General features: G+C 35.3%; 1 protein-coding gene across 2 annotated transcripts in view; it reads right to left on the bottom strand.

The window, feature by feature from the left end:
- Positions 1-22,761, bottom strand: part of LOC145326736 (uncharacterized) — a 126,004-nt gene that overhangs the window by 50,313 nt on the left and 52,930 nt on the right. For both annotated transcript variants that reach the window (XM_080170117.1, XM_080170118.1), the window contains exons 7-9: positions 18,967-19,128; positions 18,563-18,741; positions 16,294-16,391 (exon numbers count right to left, since the gene is read on the bottom strand). In XM_080170117.1, coding sequence (XP_080026243.1) covers positions 16,294-16,391; positions 18,563-18,741; positions 18,967-19,128 — 439 coding nt within the window. The remainder of the gene's footprint in view (positions 1-16,293; positions 16,392-18,562; positions 18,742-18,966; positions 19,129-22,761) is intronic.

Raw genomic sequence — 22,761 nt, 5'->3', positions numbered from 1 at the left:
TTGTTACTTGGTTAGTTCACTAACTTTCGGTGTCCCATAATATCCCTGTGTGATAAGCGATATGTGGTAAAAATTCTACACACTGCGTCTAAATATACAATCTACATTTATAAATTTCCTTAAGAGATAAGACAATGGACGATAAATTGTTGTCTATCCTCAATGACGATGAACAAAATTATTTCTTAGTAACTATTGGTTGGCCCAGTGGAGACTCCTTGTCTAAACCAACTGTCTTAACCATGACACTTTGGTTAAGTGTGACTTCCGAATTTGCGGGAAGTTCTAGAGATCTTAGTTTGACGGACAAAAACCCCCAATACCAGGAACCATCAAGTTTCAACAGCAGGTTTGAGTATAGATTTATTGATACAAACTATTTCAAAGTCCTGAAATTACAAAATCAATTAATACAAAATTCCAGTTTTTATAACCACGTAATATTATTTGCTTTTTTTCTACGGTTAAGAATCTTTGGGTACTTTGGCTTTAAAGGAAAATTATTTGGTTTAATAGATCATTGTTAAATGCAAAATAAAGGCACATAAAAATTACTAAAACATAATAATTGAATCATAATAAAGTTTCATGTTTAGCTGGCTAAAGCCTTTTAAACTTAATAAATCCGTCCTATACGCCATTCAATTTAAATAAAATGAACAAAATCTACCTGAAGTTCTTATGGTTAAAGCCCCTGGTATACTAGGGTTGTTCACGCACTATGAGACCAATGATAGGCCCGACTTTATTCTCCGAAATCTTCATCCACTCACATATCATTCAAAAGTAAAGAACGTGGACACATCAAAACATAAACAACATTCCATGCCGCGTCTCTTTAGGAAAGGAAAGTCAAACAAAGACGACATTTGCGCTGAATTGGAATTGTGAATAAGGGAATTAATTTCGATCTTGATAAACACAAAGCTTCCTCGAAAAGAGGTTAAGACACACCCCCCGTTTGAAAGTCAAATTAACTTCCTTAACGAGATTCAAGATTTTTTTTGCGATGAGCACTAGCAACATTTCTCACTAAACTCAACTCACCATAATCACATGAGAATGGCCACATCCCTAAAAACATGACAATTTTTGTTCCTAACTAAATGAAACCCCGTGAAATGCATACACAATATTATACTCCTCACTAGGACTCATAATACCTCACATTTTAGGACAGAAGGATGGGGATTGGTTTGTACCATACAATATTCCAGGCACATGACACTCACAAGATCACATACACAAAATCCTAAAATGGACAATCCTATTAATCATGATGTTGTAAATATAACAACTTATACTGGTTAATAATCATTTCATAATCAATAGGTAATAAATCATTATTAATAAATCAATAAGTACCTACGAAATCTGGTTGAAATGTAAACAAATAATGGTAAGAACATATAACGAAATAAATCTTAGACAAGAAAATTAAGATTTATAGGTACTTAAAACTAAATTTGTTAAGCATCAAAAAGAGTAGTAAGAAAAAAAATTTCAAAATCCTTGGGCAGAAAGTTTTTCAAACTTAATGAATAAGAACTGTAACTATCTTAATCAACAATAAAACTTTTCAATACTTAGATAATAGCAAAATAATAATAATATCTTTGTTAGAATTTCCATCAAAATTATGAAAAAAATACCAATTTTTTTTTTTTTTTTGTAAAAAAAAATGAGAATTTAAATATGAATTTTCAATCATTCCTTGATCCGAATAAATGTTTTACTTGATTGAAATTCATATGTAATTTTAAAGAAAATCTGCTAAAAAAAATACTTGATTTTTTCTTAGAATAAATATCGAATCACGCAACCTGGACACATTTATTCTTTTTTGGTAAACTTTTCAGGTAAGTTTTATAATGAATTGTACTTTTGAAAAGAAATTAGACTCAATAAAAATAAATTTGAGCATATGAAATAGAATAAAAATTAATCGCATTTCGATTGATTCTTATTTTAGGCATAAAAATAAGCATATGAAAATGTGGCTTTTTACTAAAAAAAAAATTCTCAATTTTCATAAAATAAGAATCAATTATTAATCATAATTTTTAATAACTGCCTGACTGATACAGCATGTTCCTCCAGGGGAGATTTATCTGTCAGCCTGAACAAGACTCTTGCAGTCTTTCTCCCATCTTCAATCCTTGTCACACGGCCCATCCGCAGACATCTCATCAGCGGATTTGTACTGGTAACCAGCACTACATCTCCGTCAGCTAGCGGCTCCGCCATTTCATCTTTCCACTTAGACAACCTCAATAACTTCGGCAAAATCTCCTGGCGGTAGGAAGTCCAAAACTGGGCAGACAAATCTTCTAACAACTTCAACCTGGAGGAAATTTGGTCCTCTGGTTTCATCGCCACATTGCACAACGGCTGGCGGTCTACATTCCCCAGCAGCTGGCCAGGGGTAATCAACCGCCAATTTTCCGCGTCATTTGCAGCTTCTATCGTTAATGGCCTGCTATTCATTAACTAGCTAACCTCTGCCAACAGCACCAGGAGCTCATTAAAATTAACAGTACTATTCCCCAACTTCTTGGACAGCAATCTCTTGGTTAATCCCACCATTTTCTCAGCTTGCCCAATAAAATGGTGGGCACGGGCTGGAATCTGGGACCACGAGAACTCTACCTGGCTGCCCAACTTCTGCTCTAAAACCTTGCGAGCAGCGGATAATTGTGTGCCCATGTCGCTTACTATAACCTTCGGCAGACAATGAACAGCCTCCAACTTGCGCAGGGACAACAGGATACTGCTGGTATCATACTTCTCCAAGGCATCCAGCCACAGCGCCCCTGAGAACCTGCAGACTACCACGAACACCCACACCTTCTTCGTTGCTGTCTGACTCCTCGTTTTGGCGGTAGCTCTCCTCGTAACCAGCGGACCCATAAGGTCAACTTGCACAGCTTCAAATGGCCTGCTCGGAACCAACTTGTCAGGTAAAACATCCTTCATGGTAGTACGACATTCCTTGGCCCTCTCAACACTGCAGGGCCAACACTTCTTAACCTCCATGATGGACAACCTCCTTGCCTTCACAATCCAGCACCATCGGCGGCTCTCAGCTAAAGTTCCACAGACACCAGAATGAAGCTCAACATGCGCCTCTCTCATAATGACAGAAGCTAACCAATTACCAGGCTCCAGAATTACTAAACCTGGCATGTCTTCAAAGAGCATTTTACGGCCACCAGTAATGGCGTCAATGACGGGCTCGCCACGACCAACCATTTTTAGGATATGCATTTCCCTGGTCACATATTTACCTCCGAGACCAACGACAGGCCAGGTCAAGGATACTTCATGCGCCAATGGATTCAATGACGAATAATTGCCTTTAGCGTCATTTATCCACTCTTCCTGTTGGCTACATGACACAATGAAAAGTTCCGCCGCCGCCATAAAATTATTTAATGAAGGCTTGTACACAGAATCTGCGGCTGCTACATGACTACCAGCGGCTGTAGCCTGGCCTTCTTGTCTGCTCTTTAGCTTCTTCAACCAGGTGTTCGACACTTGCAGGACAGCTGCCATAATACGCTTGGCCTGTCCGAATGATCTCCTGTGCTTGAACCTAAAGACATCTTCAGCGGCTTCTCCAGTAACTTTCATTGAACACAACTTAACCATCTTGGCATTCAACTCCTCCCGTGGTAAATCCTGCTTGACTTGCTCAGCAGTTTTCACCGGCCACGCACTCTCATCCTGGCGCAACCATTCTGGACCCAATCTGTACCTGGAACCTGGACCCAAATCTGTTACCTTGCAGGTGCTTCTGGTGCCCAAATCTGCGACATTGTGAGTCCCAGGGACCCACCTCCAGTCATCCTTGTTGGTTGCAGATTGGATTTCACCAATGCGATGAGAATTAAATGTGTTCAACATGGCACTGTTGGAAACAATTTGCGATAATACGCATGATGAATCTGTAAAGTACATCACTCTGACAACATCAAAGGGCAGGGCATCTCTGATGGACTTTGACAACCTGGTGGACATCTGGCAACCCATCAACTCAAGGCGTGGAATTGATTCAGTCTTGACCGGCGCAACTCTTGACTTTGTGGCTAGCAGGAACGTTTCATACCCTTGCCTAGTAGGCCACCTCAAGTATGCCATACATGCATAGGCCTCTGATGACCCATCCGAAAACATCATCAAGGATGGAAGGCCAGTTGGTTCCTCCGGGATCACACAACGGTCAAACTCCAATTTAGCGACCTCAGCTCTGTCCTCCAGCGACTTTACAAGTTCATCCCGTAGACTTTTTGGAATGAAATCTTGCCAGCCCAAATTCAGCAAGCATGTTTTCCGCAGGACAAGTTTAATTCTCAACAGAATAGGGCTGCAAAGCCCTAACGGGTCGAAGGTCTGGGCGGCGAACCTGTGGACCATCTTCTTAGTCAGATTTTTGTCCAAGGCATCCTGGAGGTTGTACAAATCAGCATCCTCTTTCACCTTCTTTCCCTTGACTTTACCATCTTGATTAACTCTCGTGGCGATGGATAAAACATCAGTGGCTGGCTTCCAGATTAACCCAAGAACCTTGGTTGGCTGGCACTCATCACCAGAATAAATGACTTGTTTGAAGGAAAAACTACCTTTGCTGATAATTCTGTCGGCTTCTTTCATCATCTCCTTGGCTTCTAGCACAGAACCTGCCCCCGAAATAACATCATCTATGAAGCTGTGCTTCTCAAGCTTGACTGCAACTGGAATCTGAGGTAACTTGAAATTTTCCTCTGGGTAGGTAGGTATTTCTGGCTCCTTCCATAATTCAGGTTTTGCAACAATATCACTACCATTAATCTGTCCCTCTCCATACATCTCCTTGACCTCTGCTTCACTCTTTCCGCCGAACAGGCGGTACGTCAACTTCGCCAAAATTCACCACTTTAGTCAGGTAAATTTCAAGTGGACCATCTGGCGTCGGGGAAAATAAGACTCTCTTCATCTGGCTGTCGAACTCTGTGGCCAGGATGGAGTTATAAAACTTGGAAATGTCCGCGGTTAAACCAACCTTATAACCGCGGAAAAGCAACAGATGATAATAAATCTTCTGCATTGGCGGCGGACCTCCCAGCATTATGTGATTAAAACTGGTACCCTTGAACGTCAGAGAACTATTAGCACATAATCTCATGGGTGTGGAACTCGAATCCTCCTTGAAAGCAACCACTATTGACGAACAAGACTTGGGCCCTTCATACTTCAATTCTTCAGGTGTTGCTTTTTGGAAAACGCCTCTGGCGATGGCGTCATTGAATACCTGCACATACATATCATAGGTACCTTCCTTGACCATTCTGGCACGATCCTTTTCAGCAATTTTACGGGCCAAGCTCTCATTGTAGGGCAAAGTGTGAGGATCTTCAATGTAAGCATATTGACCTGTCCACTTGTTGGATTGCAAGTCTAGTGTTAAACCTGCCTCAATTATTCTCTGCCTCTCACGCTGGTCCCAAGTAGTGCCGTTGGCCATAGCATTGCACTCTTGGCATGCAGTACATCCTGGACAAAGTGCCTGCGGCTGTACGCCAAATGACTCTGACGTCAAAAAATCTGGCAAAGTGCCTCCACTAACACTGACAGCTTTATATGCCGATTTCTGGTCACCAGCTCCACCGTCAGCACTTGTACAGATAAAACCACTACCAAAAATGGTTTGCCACAACATAGACTGGCCCACTTTCTGGTAGGTTGACGGAAACACGTCAGGATGGGTGTTTCCAATGATGATATCCAAGCCTCCACTAACATATGTAAATCTTTCTGGCGGCATCTTAAATATTTCGGCGGCGGTTTCAGGGTGGACCGAGCGCATCTCGTTGGCCCCGCCGAGGGTAGGCATGACAGCTGCCTCAAACTCCCTCAAATTACCATCCCTATCCTTCAGATAAAACACAACATTGCGGCAGGATGTTTCACTGCCATCAGCCACAGAAATGGTTGTATATCTGCCGGTAGATTTCAGCTTCAACTTGTTGGATAACTTCTCAGACACAAGTGGTAAATTTGCACCAGAGTCAAACATGACGGTGGCGTGGCAGGCGCCGCCGCCAGGTGCTACAACAGGAACTAACTGAAGCAAGAAGGTACAGGGGCTAGGTGCAGAACTTGACTTGTAGACTGTATTCACACCAGCACTAGCCTCATGGAGCAACCGGCTATGATATCTGTCGCAATTATTGGTGCCACAGACACCAAGCTTATCCGATTTAGTACACTTGTCAGCAGCATGGCCATCACACAGGCAGAGTTCACACAACTTCTTCTGCTGGACAACTTTTTTACGGTCAACAACATCCATCTTCTTAAACGTGAGACAACGGAAAATCGGATGTTTCTCCTTGCAGCTTTCAACAGGACATGTACTGTTCACTTGGAAGTTTTGTCCTTTCCAGCCCGTCCATTTTTATTGTCACTGCGGCCAGATACTTGCGCGGCGGCAGCTCTGTCACGATTCCTCTTGCCGGCGCTAGTGTCATAGGACATATCACCAGCCAACATTGCTCCCCTTGTCCTCTCCAGAAGATCTACAATCTTCTTGATGTCTGGTAGGTTCATGCTACCTAACTCCATCATAATTTTCTCTCTCAGGGCATCTGGGCATTTGTCTTTGAAAATATGAATCAGAGTTAGGTGGTGGTAATCCTTAGCTTTGGAACCAACGATGGCTTCTACCTCCTGCATGGTGCTTTTGAAGGTAGCAATTGCACTGACTACGTCCACAGGTTTATCCACAGGTTTCATCTTGTTCAGCTTAGTCAAAATTTTCATGAACCGGCGGGTGTTTAACAAAAACATCTGATTCAAAAACAACCATTGTTCATTATGATCTCTAATCGCTGACACTTGCTTGCGCAGCTCCGGATTGGTTATCACCTTTTCCATACACAACATCAGACTTAGCCTCTGGTCAGTAAATCCGTAACCAGCGCACAGATCTTTAAAGACCTGTTTAAAGTTGGAGTAATCCGTGTCAGTACCATCAAAGGACGGCAACAGGCTGTTGTCCCAGCGCCCATACTGCGGGTTGGGACTCTGAATATCCACGGCGGACATACTCCTGGAGAGTATGGCAGGTATCCCACTCTCATCCAAGTTAGATGAACGACATTCCATCTCTCTAAGCCTTCCGTACATATCACGTACTTCTTGGCGCAACTCCATGGTAATCTTGAGCACTCCCATGTCCATTCTCACTTTCTCAATGACGTCGAGGTTCTTGGCGACAGTGCTCAACCTCGCGTCATCTGAATCATTGTCAAGCCAGTGCAGAATTTTCGTACACTGCTCCAACGATGCATGAACTTTATCTGCAACATTTTTCTGTTCACTAGCTTCATCCAAATCACGCTTAAACTCGCGCATCTCACTAGTCTCCACGGCAGATTTTAGACTTTTTATTAGGTCAGATTGGTCCTTACACTCACTAAAAATGTCACGAATTGATTTTAAATTCACATTTTCACATGAACTAAAACTTTGGCAGGCTTTTAGATTTTCATAAAACACTTTTAACTGTTCATCAAACACTTCTAGCCTTTCACTGCCAATAGCGATAGCTCGCTCAATTTTCTGCTTTTTAGTTAGTGGCATATTGATTCACTAGGTACTTATTTCACAGAAAAATTGTCAAAGTTTTTTGCATCAATAATCACTGGATGCTATTGATCTCTTGAAGAATGCTAACGCCTATTCTTCAGATACTTTGAAATTGTCTTAACCATGACACTTTGGTTAAGTGTGACTTCCGAATTTGCGGGAAGTTCTAGAGATCTTAGTTTGACGGAAAAAAAACCCCAATACCAGGAACCATCAAGTTTCAACAGCAGGTTTGAGTATAGATTTATTGATACAAACTATTTCAAAGTCCTGAAATTACAAAATCAATTAATACAAAATTCCAGTTTTTATAACCACGTAATATTATTTGCTTTTTTTCTACGGTTAAGAATCTTTGGGTACTTTGGCTTTAAAGGAAAATTATTTGGTTTAATAGATCATTGTTAAATGCAAAAATAAAGGCACATAAAAATTACTAAAACATAATAATTAAATCATAATAAAGTTTCATGTTTAGCTGGCTAAAGCCTTTTAAACTTAATAAATCCGTCCTATACGCCATTCAATTTAAATAAAATGAACAAAATCTACCTGAAGTTCTTATGGTTAAAGCCCCTGGTATACTAGGGTTGTTCACGCACTATGAGACCAATGATAGGCCCGACTTTATTCTCCGAAATCTTTATCCACTCACATATCATTCAAAAGTAAAGAACGTGGACACATCAAAACATAAACAACATTCCATGCCGCGTCTCTTTAGGAAAGGAAAGTCAAACAAAGACGACATTTGCGCTGAATTGGAATTGTGAATAAGGGAATTAATTTCAATCTTGATAAACACAAAGCTTCCTCGAAAAGAGGTTAAGACACCAACTAGTCAAGATTTAATGAAATTAACAACAGTTTTGAGACCAACAAAAGAGAGAACGTGGTTACAAAACTTTGGGTACCAGTGTAATATAAACTCTAATGTCCCCTCCCTACCTGCCATATGCCTTTATAATAATAAAATCTATTCAGTTGAATACATTCACGCAACTTCCCCTGGTTGTGTAAGAAGGGGATTATTGAGTAAGTTTGGATACTTAATAGTCAAGTACATAATATCAGTACTACCCTTATCCCAAGCTCCTCTGCGGAGAGCGTCATTCATTACGGTGACTTAATTTGGGACACCTGCCATACTCGGCGAGGGTGAGGTAATAATGAGTAGCTCTCATGAGATAGCGGGTCAAGTCATAATGTGCTGAACGTGGAGCTTGATAGCCCTAGTGGCTATACAAAAGTATCTCAGCCTACTCCATGACTACTTAGGTCCAAACCCTAAGAGACTATGGCTAATCAATCAATCAATCAATCAATTAAGAGCATAATATTTTTGTAACATTTGGATATGAAAAAAATATAATGAAATCCTATAAGCAAATTTATGCGGGCAAAAAAAGTTTAAAAATATCATATTAAAAATCATATACTTTAGTACCCCCACTATTTTAGTGGTATTAGTTCAATGTAGTTCAAATTTTAAAATACAACTTATTAATTCTTATTATTTAAGTATGCTACCAAACAAAACAATACATATTGTTTGAATAATGATTATCTTTTACTTTCAGGTCTTCCCAATAAAGTTTTTTTTCCGGGTGAAAAAATTCGTAAAAATGAAAGGCTACCTTTTCCTCGAATGGTAACATAAAAATCTCCCCTTTGAGACATATTTTATGTTCCTACATTACCAAATATCAAAAAAAATTGAAAAGTGCATCAAATTAAAAGAGAGAATTCAAGATAAACCTTTTCATTCGAGCTAAAACGATTAATTCCTAAAATAATTTGTTTTATTGTTCACTAAAATAAGATCCTAGTGGCCTCTAAAGGCTCATGGAATAGGTTTTTTAAAAGAAAAAAAGCTTAAAATCTTCTTCTTACGTATAACATAGCTTCTCTAAAATGCTTTACATAATTGGGTATCATTTCATTTGCTAAAATGCTCAGACACCCCTACTCTCTCGCCCTCAGAGACTAACTGTAACAAATTTACGACCACAGCACACAGGGATCTAACAGGATAAGACAATGGCCGATAAATTGATGTACAACCCCAATGATGGAGCAAAAAATCACCCCTTCTGTAGATTACAATTAGTGGTTAAAACGTTTTGGACATTCGACTAAATGAACCAACAAATCAAAATTCATTATAAGTCCCAAAGGCTGTTAAGCCAACGAATAAGAAAACGTTATTATAAGACTTTGGGGACTAGTGTAATAAACATTTCAATGTCTCCTCCCTCCCTGACAGTACCAGACCAAATAAACAGTAAAGTTCGGACACTTTCATTTCTCAACAGTACAGGATAGTCACAGATTTAAGTGTAGAATTAACCAGGGAGGGAGGGAGGGGACTTTGGGCTGTAATTATACTGGCTCAAAGTATTAAAATACCGTTATTCATTTGTTGGCTCAAAATCTTTGGGTACTTTCGCAGAATTTTTTTGGCTACTTCACACCTAGTAGTGTTCAAACTTTTCAACAAATTATTTTAATGTACAGAAGTAGTAATCTTGTTTATCATTATTGAGGATGTATATCAATTTATCCTTCATTGTCTTATCCATAAAGATCCCTGAGAAAGAACCCGCTGCATTGGAGTTCGAGTCTGATTCACATTGCGTCATACTAGAGACGTTAAAAAAGGTTACCAACAGCTGTATAGCTAAGATGAATTAATAGTTCATTTTAATTTTCTTAATGTAATATCAGGCAGACAAACCATACTACACTTAGTAATGAATTATGCAGTTTAAAATCAATTAATAATCGATTGAATACCAGGGATAAATATGTCCATAAGTTAGCGCAGAGTTTTAGATTGAATATTGGTAGGGATAACTGTAAGGAACAGTAATATAACTTTTTAGCAGTTAATGTCAATAAATAACAAAAAATGGAAAATTAAAAAGATATCTTATTACTTTATTCCTCCAAAAAAAGTGAGAGTAGGACGGAAGGACGGACGGACAGACACAAAAATACAGAGTAGGTTTGTTACTAAAAAGAACCCTTTGTTGTAGAAAATTAGCATATTTATAACAGATTTAAGTACCTAATAGTCATGCTTTTTCAATTATAGATTATACTTCTTGAATTTTTAATCACTAAGCGGCTACGCCCATTGCTTTTAGATACATATATACTTTTTACTCAAGTGGACCAGTGGTTTACGAGATCTTAGGGTACAAACAAACAGAAGAATAATTAAACACTCTACCTCTTTTATGTAAAGGTTTAAAAGTTTTAAAAAACTCTAAAATTTGAATGTAAATCTTTTAAATGTCTCAAAGTTTTAAATACTCTTTTTGCAGTCAGGAATAAAGGGATAAGCCAATGGCCGACAAAATCACCTCTTCTGTAGATTAGTGGTTGAAACTTGTGGATAACCAACTCAATAAAGCAACCATTCCAAATTCAATAAAAGTCCTCTAAGATGTTGAGCCAACGAATAAGAAAACGTCATTTTAAATCTTTGGAGACTATTGTAATAAACAGGTGGCTATTTCTGCCATGCATAAACCCTGCAAGGCTACCCAGTATCCAATATACTTAACCAAACCTTGTCTATTTTTAAACTTATGCAATTTTTAAAAATTTTCTCTAATTTTTTTTCAATTGCCATATCTCTGAACTTTCTTATTCATGAATGTAAATGTGTCTATATACGTTTAAAAGCAGCGAAGCTATTCTATATTTTGATTAATAGTCTGTTTGTTAGAAATCAAGAATAAGGTATAGCCAACAAGCGAAATAGAGCTAAGATAATATTTTGTGTGTGTGTGGGGGGGGGGGGGGGGTCAGATAAAATGGTTGTCTTCACTACGATGCGTTGCCCTCAAAATCACGAAATATTTAAGAATATTTTTTCATTAAGTAATGAAAACAAACATAAACTAATCGAGTATTCAAGTTAGAAATAAATGTTTACTGATCTTATTATAGACAGGTTTTCGCGAATATTAATGTAAAATTATAAGATTAAAACCAGTTTTATGTTTATTTTATTTTGATATCCGTAAAAAAATATCTGTAAAACGATATTTAGCATGGCTGAGAACCAGCTCGAATCTGGCGAATATTAATTGCTGTTTTCAAAATTTTATTCCACCAGTATTATATTTTAAAAGACAAATTGTCGAAGAAAAAAATGCTGATTATCTCTTTGCTTTCTATGCTCTAATTTGTCATCCTTGTTGCATATTTGTAGATGTTGTTATTTTAATAAGTCTGTACGTCCGTCTGTACGTCAACGACGACAGTTAGAATCAGGGATCTCAAAGGATAAGACAAAGCACGAATAATTGATGTACATAAATGTATTACCCCTCCCGTAGATTAAGTTTTAGACTGAAAAGCTTATAAACTGCTAGATTGAACTAACCAATCAAAATATATTAAAAGTACCCAAAGTTGTAGACCATCCAATGAAAGAGTGTCTTTATAAAACTTTGGGTAACCTATTTTAAAGTCCAATGTCACCTCCCTCCTTAATTAGAAATCGAATCTATGACAGCATTATTATTCGGTTTAATCAGAATTTATACCAAGGCTAGCTAGTGCAGAATTAGCAAACTGATTCTTTATTTATAACAATAAATTAAAAGATATACGCTAACAATGGTTAAAACTGTCCTTTGTTTTTAAAAGCGAGAAAGATAGCTTTTATTCGTTAATTTAGGCATGTTAGAATTGTCCTATCGATTTCAAACTTTACATGATGATTCCTGTAGTAGTTAGGTAGATTTAGAAAGCGTAGCAACTCTATAATCATTACCAGAATGTCCGTACGTCCATTTTGAAGATGTTGATTTTTTACTTTTTTAACAACAAATTTTTATGTGATCTAATTATCCGTTTGATCTGATTTTTGGTATATTAATTCCAGGGGCAACAAAGAACAATATTATAAGCGAAGCAACTCTATAATCAAGTCCTAAAAATGTAAGTATGTCCATAAACATTATCCTGTATCAAGCAGTTTTTCAATAAATTTACTTACAATTTTGCTTTGACTCTTATACTTTTATATTCTGATTATTCAGTTCAGACACTATACAAGTGTTAATGTCCGTTTGTCCTACCGTTTCAGTGCTTCGCTTTTATGGATGTTGTCTTCCTTGTTATTATTATTATAAAAATAAAGCAATAATAATTTTCAAATGTCAGACTAAGTTGCGAAATATTGTAAGCATTATCAAATCTATCTTAATTTAACTTTTTATAACGGTGGTTCTATATAATTAGTGTCGGTTAGTCCTTCAGGGAAGTTTGATATTTAAGTATGAAAAATTGTCTAATTTATGTATATAAACCTCGGCATTGTATCTAAACTCTATAACTCACTCATTTAGTGCATCCATGAGTTTTTGTGCTTAGCTAACTTGCGAATGTTGTCATCCTTGTTTTTTAAAGGCAAAAGCGTGAAAAATAATATTTCTTTTGCAAGAAATCCACTCTATAATTGGTTAATCCGTTGCGTAAATTAACCCGCGACTAAATTCATATCGCATCCGCTAGTTGTCGATTTAGTAATGGATTAGAATCTCAGCCCAAAACTGCGTCATAATCCAAGACATCAAAGATAGTTTCTACTGCTGCTATTTCAGATTCGCTAAATAAATAATTAGAGATGGGGGTATGCTTTGACCCAAAACAGGCGCAACTCATAGGTGGTTTATTTTACTAAAAATAGTAGAAATATAAGAATTGTCCTAGTTTTTATTAATTCAAATAAATTCTTTACAATTATTTTTTTACTTTTAATTAATGAGTTGCGGGTTTTTTTATATCTTGAATAAAATCTTTTTTTTACTACATTCTTCATATATTAAATTATTTAATTTAAGACTACAGCAATATATGTATAAAACCAAGCGCAAATCTGTTCTAAAGTAGCGCAGCATTACCAAGTTACCAACATTTTTAATGGTAAAAAAACACCAATACATTTTACAGTATGGCTTGGAAAAGGATTAATATCAGCTGGGGAAAAAATGTATAGCATTGTATTACAGAAATATCCACGCATATTAAATTAAAAATTATAAAATTAATACCAGTTTTGTTAACTTGGGCCTTCGACCTCTTGGGACTGACTTAACTGTTTTAATCTCCGAGAAAAGCTGTCTATAATTTTTTTTTACAAAATGACGAACTTTCTTTAAGAATGTGTTTTTTATTGAATAAGTAAAAGAATGATCCAAGCAGTCTAAAACTGACATTTTTATTCTTTAAAAGAAATTTATTGTTGTTGTTTTCAACTAAAATTGTTAGTCTTTCCAAAAATAGTTAAAAGTCGGAAGGGTTAATAGTTATTTACCGCATAGTATTATAGACACCTTTCCGCGGATAGTAAAACGATAAATTATTTTATAATTCCGGTTTTGTTAGCCAAAGGCCAAATCCAACAAAACTGTTATTAATATCATGATTTTTTCATTTTAACATTTATAGAAAATAGCCTTAAAACGATATCATACATGATTTTCAGTATTACTGAGAACCAGTCCTAATCCAGCGGATAGTATTCGGTTTCGAAGCCATACTGTAAGGAAAATTATAGTGCGTTGCGCTTATTTACTTGGTGTTTATACAAACTTGCAAATATAAAATCTCTGGATGATTTGTGTATGTAAGGTTTTAAGTTATTTTCTAAAATGGAGGGGAGAGGAAAAATCTAGAGAACGCTTATTTTAGAAAAAAAAAACATAATCATACTATATCAAAATTTCTAAACTATCATAGCCTTAAGCAGTTACAAAAAGAAAAAGTGTGATAAAAATTTGCTATTATTGAAGATTTATAAAATTGACTGTATTATAAGCATACAAGCGCAGATTTACAAAAGGATGTTGTTCAAATGCAAAAATATACCTTTGAACATAGAGCTTGAAAAAAAATTTAGATTTTACCTATTCCAAAAATATACTCTAAATTTCAATTTTGTGAAAAAATGTATATTATAAAAAACATTTTTTTTTAATGGCTGAGGGGGGTTATTTTTATTTAAAAAAGGCTTTGATACCCTCCGCCATTATAGTTAAAAACCTTCTCTGGACCTATAAGAAGCTTCACTGTAAAGGAGAACCATATCGGTTTAGCAGTTAGCAAGACCCTTCTCTAGAGACAAAATAAAGCTTGATAGAATAATTTATTTAAAATAATTAAGAATAGTTTTGTTGTTGAAGATTTAAACAAAAGCAATGAAATTATAATAAAACTATGTAAATTAATAAGCCACAGAGAATTTTAAAATATTCAATTTAAAATTATTTCCAAGCCACAAATGATTACTCTTTCTTCAACAAAAATTTATTGAATTTAATAATTTTTCAAACTTGAATTAACTTAAGAGTTAGCCCTTTGTTAACTACAGAAATCTTTTATAAAAAGTAAATCCTTATATAAAAGTGTCTTTGTGTGTTTGTTTGTTTTTTTACCTAAGGATCTCGCTAACCGCTAAACCGATATAGTTCTCCATTTCAGTGAAGCTTCTCAAAGGACCAGGGAAGGTTTAAAACCTTTTGGGGGGAGGGTACCTCCACTACGAGGGGCTAGTTACCTATTTTGCACTAGCCATTGTGAGCAAATTATCGTCACTAAAGGGTTTCTAATGAATTTGAATTAATTCGTCGTAAATTGAACAAATTTTTCCTTGGCGAAACTAACGAGAAAATTGCGTGACCAAACAAATGTTTCTGACTATTCTGAACATGCCTTGAAGAATACACAGTATTTTAAAGTTTTTATTTATTCTGGACAAGTTTTGAAAATAGGCAGTTATCATATTTGAGTATAATACAGTACAAAATCAATGTACTGTATTGAAAAAGGTGAAACCCAAAAATATAATTAGTCAAGATTGAAAAGGATATCATAAGTAAAAATTCCTAAAAAATGTAAATTTAAATATATCTCTTCCTCCAATTGTACTTGTGCATTCAAAGGGACTGTTTGAAGAAAAATAGCAACGCACAAGAAACTTTTCTTGATATATCTGATTACTGTGCATAAAAGTAGATTGTTCGAAAGAAGCAGCAACACATAAAATAACTAGAAACTTTTCACTGGTGTGTTTAACTTAGTATTAATACAATCAAGAAAATTGTAAGATCAAAGCAAAAAATTATCCTAATTGAAAGGTTAAATGAATAACAGTAAAACACATACTAAAAGATACTTGATTTTGAATATGGTTAAATTTTTTCCATTTAGGAAAGTTTAAACTATGTCTAAAAGAGTCAAAATCTCGGAGAAAGAAGAGAGGGAGATATAGTGTAAAAAAAAAAAAAATGAGGAAGAGTGAGTAAAGGAGAGAGAAAGAAAGGAGAGTGAGTAAGATAGAAAGATAAGGGAGAGGAAAGGACAAGAAAAAGCATTACAGACGAAAAGACTGATATTTTAAAAAGAAATATAAAATAAGAACAAGATTAGTCTTCATGAAAACTGATGCCCTTCAGAACTGAAAAAATACTGTCCTTTCGTAAAAAAAAATATACAAACCTAGAGTCCTAGATTGATTAAGATTGGTTAAATGATTATAAACTATAAAAACCATTGCCAAGTTAAAAAATTTTTGGTCACTTACTTGGACCAACGGACATTCAAAAAGGCATTACAATTTCACAAAAAAAGATATCTTCTCACCTTAATATTTTCGAATGATTGAAAGGGTAGGTACGGCAGCATTGTCCATCAAAATCATCAACAAGAATCTCCTCCTCCACATCCTCTATGATTTCAACCTAAAAAAGTAATAGTTATTTCTCGCATCGTATTATAAACGGCTTTCCGCGGATATAGAATGTACAATTATAAGATTAAAAATAGTTTTTTAGCCCCGAGGTGCCGAAGGCACCGGCTAAAAAACTGGTTTTAATCTTATGATTGTACATCTTTATATTCGCAGAAAGCTGGATATAATTCGGTGCTAGACATAGTTTTTTCGTATGGACGAGAACCGGTTCCTATTCACCGGATTCGAATGAATACGAGAAATCATATTAAAATTCAATTACAGTTTTTTTAAGGATTAGGTTGTTGTCCTTCAAAGTGCCTATCGAGCACCGGAATTCTTGTTATTAATAAAATAAATTGAAAATAAGTAGGGCTTTAGATAGTTTGTTTTCTTAATGCTAAACCCCTGCAAGGCCAATTCCTAAGATTTTTTAATTACGGGGGGGGCGGGATGTTGGAAGTTGAAGTGCTCGACAAGGCACTTCATGGGAAACCGCCGTTTTTGGAAAAGGACTCCTTTTATAATAAGTTATATTTTTTTTAGCTAAAATGATATTAATTTTGTCAAAAAACATTCTAATAAAAATTGCCCCTCTAATTTAAATTCTAAAATCTTTACTGAAAAATAAAGCACAGTCTCTACTAATAAAAAAAAACTTTATCTAAAGGTTGGCCGATTCGTTGCCTCACAAAATTGTCCTTACTTAACTGGCCAAAAAGAAACATTTTAATTACAACTTTATTTGCATATAATCAAAAGTTTTAAAATCATTTTGGTTTTTTTTTAACTTCACGAGCAAATTAAATTAAGCAAGAACAAGGCTAATTACATCGAAAATTAGCGCAGCTATTATGCTAATTAAAATAGATTTTTTTCACTTTTTAGTAACTTCCAGATCCCTTAATAACCCCCCCCCCCCCCCTTATAAAAAAAAAATCAAAAAGCTAAAACCACAAAAAGACAGAAACGAAGCTTCCTTTATAAGAATAACCAAATTAATTCATATATTTTTCTTATTTCTTTCCTTATTTGTGTATTTATAAACAGAAAGCCAAGAACTACAGGCTAAAGATAAGCTTTGCTACAAAAAAAAGCCTTCCTAACAGCCTTTTATTATCATTTATGATGAAGGTCTTTTTAATTCATTACCATGAGACGGCAAAATTTATAAAAATTGAAAAGCATGGACAAGGGATATTTAGTTCAGTTCCATTTGTAGAGATTGTTACTCATTAGACTGTAATTAACACTGGTACCCAAAGTTTTTAATAGTTATTTCTCGCATCGTATTATAAACAGCTTTCCGCGGATATAGAATGTACAATTAAAAGATTAAATCCAGTTTTTTCAGCCCAGAGGTGCCGAAGGCACGGGCTAAAAAACTGGTTTTATACTTATGATTGTACATTTTCATATTCGTAGAAAGCTGGATATGATACGATGCTAGACATAGTTTTTTCGTATGGATGAGAACCGGTTCCTATCCACCGGATTCGAATGAATACGAGAAAACCACATTATCTTGTTCATTGGCCCAAAAACTTTGGATATTTTTGATTAGTTGTTTCCTAACTATTAGTGTTTAAACTTTTTAACCAATAATTTTAATTTACAGAATGTTGCTCATTGGGGTGGGAATCAATTTAACATCCATTGTCTTATCCCGGAAGATCCAGTTTATTTACCCCAAATTGTGTACCAAAAACTAACATCCCTTATCTCTGGTGTTTTTTCTGTGTGTATGTGTGCGTATAATTGAGTTCTTTTAGTAACATAGGGTATGTGTGTTTGTTTTTTTACTTAGCATAAAGGTTTTATTTATCATTCATGATGGAATTGTTCTACTAAAATAAAGCTGTGCAATATTAATCTCAATCAATTGGTTTAAAGACAAAAGTGCAGGAACTATGAATATTGTTGGTTGAAAAGTTTGAACACTACTAGTTTGTATACAGCCAATCAAAACTTATTACAAGTACAAGTTGGCAGTTGTTGGGAGATACGGGAAGTATCATGTGAGCCGTCATAAAAATACGTCTAAAAATGAAGGATGAGAGGAGAAGTGGGAGAGGAAACCCCTAAGAAGAGATAGATTAAGACGTATCTTTATGACGTCACACATGACACTTTCCGTATCTCCCATTTGTCGTTGTTTTTAAAGAGATTCAAACTTGTTACCTCATCATCATCATCCACAGAGGGCCGTTTCCGGCTAGGAGCTGGCGGTGCAAACCCTGGATGTCCTGGCGGTGGCGGCGGATGACCGCCAAAATGATGAGGCGGCACCATCCCTGGATGTGGATGGTGCAGCCCGGGATGAAAGGCGGGGTGGTGTAGCCCGGGATGGCCGGGGTGACCTAAACACACGTAGAAAATTATAGGTAAAGGAACAAGTAATAGATCGAAAGAAAAGTTCAAGGGCAGATATTTAATAACTGGATAGGGCTTAAGGTAACTGCATTTGGTATTTTTGCTCTTAGAATTTATCCTTTTTGAGTTTTATAATTTCTCTTATTAAAATCTACCAAAGAAGCAATTTTGCTAAGGGGAAGCCTTTTTAATTTTTATATAGTTTTCTATGCCTGGAGGTAAATGATGGGGATGGTGCGGTGGCCCCAGGGCCGACAAAGGCGGGGGGATGTTGTCAATATGTCGGCTGGGCGGCTGGAAGGAGTGGCTGCTGGGTATTGAGCCCAGCGGGCTACCATAGTGGCTGCCAACGGTGGTACTTGTCGAATAAGAACCTAAAAAAGAAAAGAAAAAATATTATTGAAAAGAAAAATATAGTAACCGCTTTGCAAAAGATCCTAGGGTAATTAACTCTTTGATTGCAGGACCTTTGTCTAAGACGAATCGTTTAAATCTAACACTGTTAGTATATGGTATTCCACCTTTTTTACTTTTCATATCACGCAGCTGACATAGCAGCTTTCTGTGCAAACGTCATTAAAATAAAACTAGATTCGAAAAAACTACCTCCGACAAAAAGACAATTTTTTTATAAATTTTTTAATCCTAAGTTCTTTAACAAAGGAAATAAGAATATATTTAAATTTTTTCTTCTAAATTGATTAAATTAATTATCAAAGTTTTATTTGAAATTCAAAGTCTTTGCTGGGATAAAGGAACAGGAAATTTGACGATAAATAAATCATTCCTTAACTCTTAGGTATTAATGGTTTTGGTAGCAAGTAAATATGGAGTGGACGAAATTAATATAGAATATTTTATCGCAATGTCCTCTCCCTTCCTGAATTGGAAGAGTTTAGGACAACTGACAAAAACAGATTTGATTCTTAGGGTGGGGATATAACACCTAAACACAATCCATTTTCCCAATACCTTCTTTTATAAACAAATAATCAAAAATATGGTAAATTATATAATAAAAGAAAATACTGCTGCTATGTCAGGTGCGTGTCATAAATACGGGGATAATGCTTTAGACCAAAACAGGCGCAACCCATTACCGTGCACAGTTAGGACATCAAGACAAAGGCCGTGCAATTAAAGAGTTAGTTGTCTGCAGGACATTTGACGGTATAAACAGACATTTCATTAGCAAGATATGGTTTAGTTATCCAGGTTATTATGACAAGAAGCTGCAAGCGCAGCAATATTTATTGTAATGGGTTTATTGAACCTTTACCTTGTTTGTTTATTTATTTATTAAGACCCGCATTTATTATAATTAACAGAAATACAGGGATAAAAACATTTAGGATAAATTGAAATTTCCCTCCTTAATTCTTGTTTATACAATCCCCCCCTCAATGTTTGGTAGTTTTTTAATTGTTGGCGGACGGAAAAGGATAGGTATTAATAAACGAGATAATTGGTCTCCTCCGTAGCTCATTTATAGAACGTTGGTTTCCTTATCCGTATGTTGCGGGTTCGAGGCTCTCCGAGAGGGGCAAGGATTTTGTAGTTGTTCAAAATTGGGAGTTTCTGTGTAATAAAAGTTGTCGCAAATATAGGTATTAAATGACATAAAAAATGACAATTGTAATTGTCAGATGTAAGATTTTTATATTTTCTGCTGTTTCTCAAGGACGTAACGGGGGTTTTCAACTTCCCTAAAAATAAGATAATGGGGTTTACAAGTGATCTACTTTTCAAGTCAGGGGCTTCTACCCATTCTATTGCTTTGATTGGCTAAATTAGAGCAGAAAAATCATGTTTTTCTTTTCTTTTTAAAAATACGCAAATGTATATATTTTCACCAGAGGTTAAAGGGATGGACAATGGACAAAAAATTATGCACTCCCCCAAATTAAATTTCGAACTTACTATATAGAGGTTTTTAAAATCATTATTTTAAATTTAGGAGCTAAAAAATGGCAGCAAAAAAATAGCTAATTTTAAGATAATTTTCTTGTGTAAAAACGCCTACAACTTAAAAAAAAACCTAGCATGAAATGAGCATAAAAATTACCATGTACATGGTAGGAAATGACAGGCTTTTAACCAGGCAAAAATGGATAGGTATGAAAAAATATAAAAACCATGCTCAGCAGATGGCTACGATTTAAAAAATGGCTTGTAAAAAAACTTGTATTTGTGGCTATTTTCTAAGAGGGGGAGGGTTATCTACCCTACTTAAAAGAGTTTCCTACTAAAATAAAATGTACAACTCCGATTACCCCCCAACCCCTCATTAAAATCCTATACATTTAAAGGATGTCTATTATGAAAATTCACCTAGCCCCCTAGCCTACCCTTCAATCGCAAAAAAAGACTAAGCCAAAAAAGTGTAAATATTATATTTTTAAATCTGCAGAAAAAAAACATAGTTTTTTGGTACTATTTACCAATCCATATAGGCTATACCTCTTATTTCAACATACAGATATTACTAAAGACAAATTTACGCTAAAGGCAAAGCATATTATGGGGTTCTTTTTTACACTAATAGGTATTCTGAAACACAAAATGTGCAGAAAAAGTTAAATCAAGAATTAAGTAACGTTTAATATCAATGTAAGTTATGCCCAAACAATAGGAAGGTGAAGGGATAAGACAATGGACGATAATTAATCACTACAAAGTTTAGAAACTACTAGTTTGCAATCACCCAATCAAATTTCAATAAAAGTATGATAAATTCACTGAGTGAAAAAGTCTTTGATACGTATCCAAAGTTTGCAAGCCATCGAATAAGATAACGTGGTTATAAAACTTTGGTTACCATAATGATTTACAGCCCAATGTCCCCTCTATCCCTGCTATAAATTGGTACGGAATTTTGAAATATGACAATTTAAGATAATGGGGGTGAAATATGACAATTTAAGCGATATGTGTTATAAAAAAAAATCCGCTAAATAATAAGAATTTTTTTTTATATTTGCAATTAAACTAAACATTTCAATGAATCAATGCTTAATCTAACAACAAAAATCTAAAAGTTAATAATTTAAGTTTGCAAATTGCAGGGATACAGTGACAAGACAGTTGAAAAAAAGTTTAATTGCAGAGAAGTAGGGGATATTTGTCTGTATATTACCCTGGTACCCAAAGTTTTATAATCACGTTATCTTATTCATTGGCTCAATACTTATGGCAACTTTATTAAATTACGACGGATTGAAAAGAAAACTTATTTATCTTTCATTTATTTATCTATCCCTGTTTCCCTGAAAAATAGAAAATTCGCGAGAAAAATTTTGCAAAAGTTTTTAAAAACTTGCTTTAGGTAATACTTAGAAGCAAAGCTACTCTATTTCACTTTTATTTAGTTTTTACATTTGTCTGAAATTTTGCTCACTATTCGACAATAATTTCAGATCTAAAAAAATTTCCTAACATAACTTTAAAGACACAAAAGGCAGAATTGTTCACATAATACATGGAAAGATAATTATATATTTACAATTGTCCTATCTCCAATCCCTGATAAGCAGAAAGAGGGAACAGACAATAGCAGATTAAAAAATTAAGTAACCAAAGACATAAGAAATCGTTTGAAAAACTAATGAATGCAATCTCAAATATTGGAATGAATGGGTAGTTAATTATATTTATTATTTTCACTTATTTTGCACCGGCTATAAATGTTTTTGTGCTTGTAATACTGTTTATTACTGGTAAGTAACGGATTATTATTACCAATTGAAAAGGCTATAAAAACAAGGAGGACAACATACATAAGTGCAAAGCAAAAGCAAAAATCATAGATGTGAATAAGGACAAAGTGAGTTATAAGTAGATGTTTATTGGCCATAAAAAAACGAGGGGGAGAAAGAGTAAGAAAGAGCAAATGACGAGATCTGTATAAATAAATAATATATACTACATACATATGTATATGTGTCACTTTTGTAGCATGACCTACAGAACTACGAAACAAGTAAATTAAATTTCGTATAGGTTATGTT

Source organism: Acartia tonsa, chromosome 8, assembly GCF_053477335.1.
Source record: "Acartia tonsa isolate MP-2025a chromosome 8, ASM5347733v1, whole genome shotgun sequence".
Taxonomy (NCBI): Eukaryota; Metazoa; Arthropoda; class Copepoda; order Calanoida; family Acartiidae; genus Acartia; species Acartia tonsa.
Note: the sequence above shows the minus strand (reverse complement) of the source record. Positions and strands in the feature narration are given on the sequence as shown.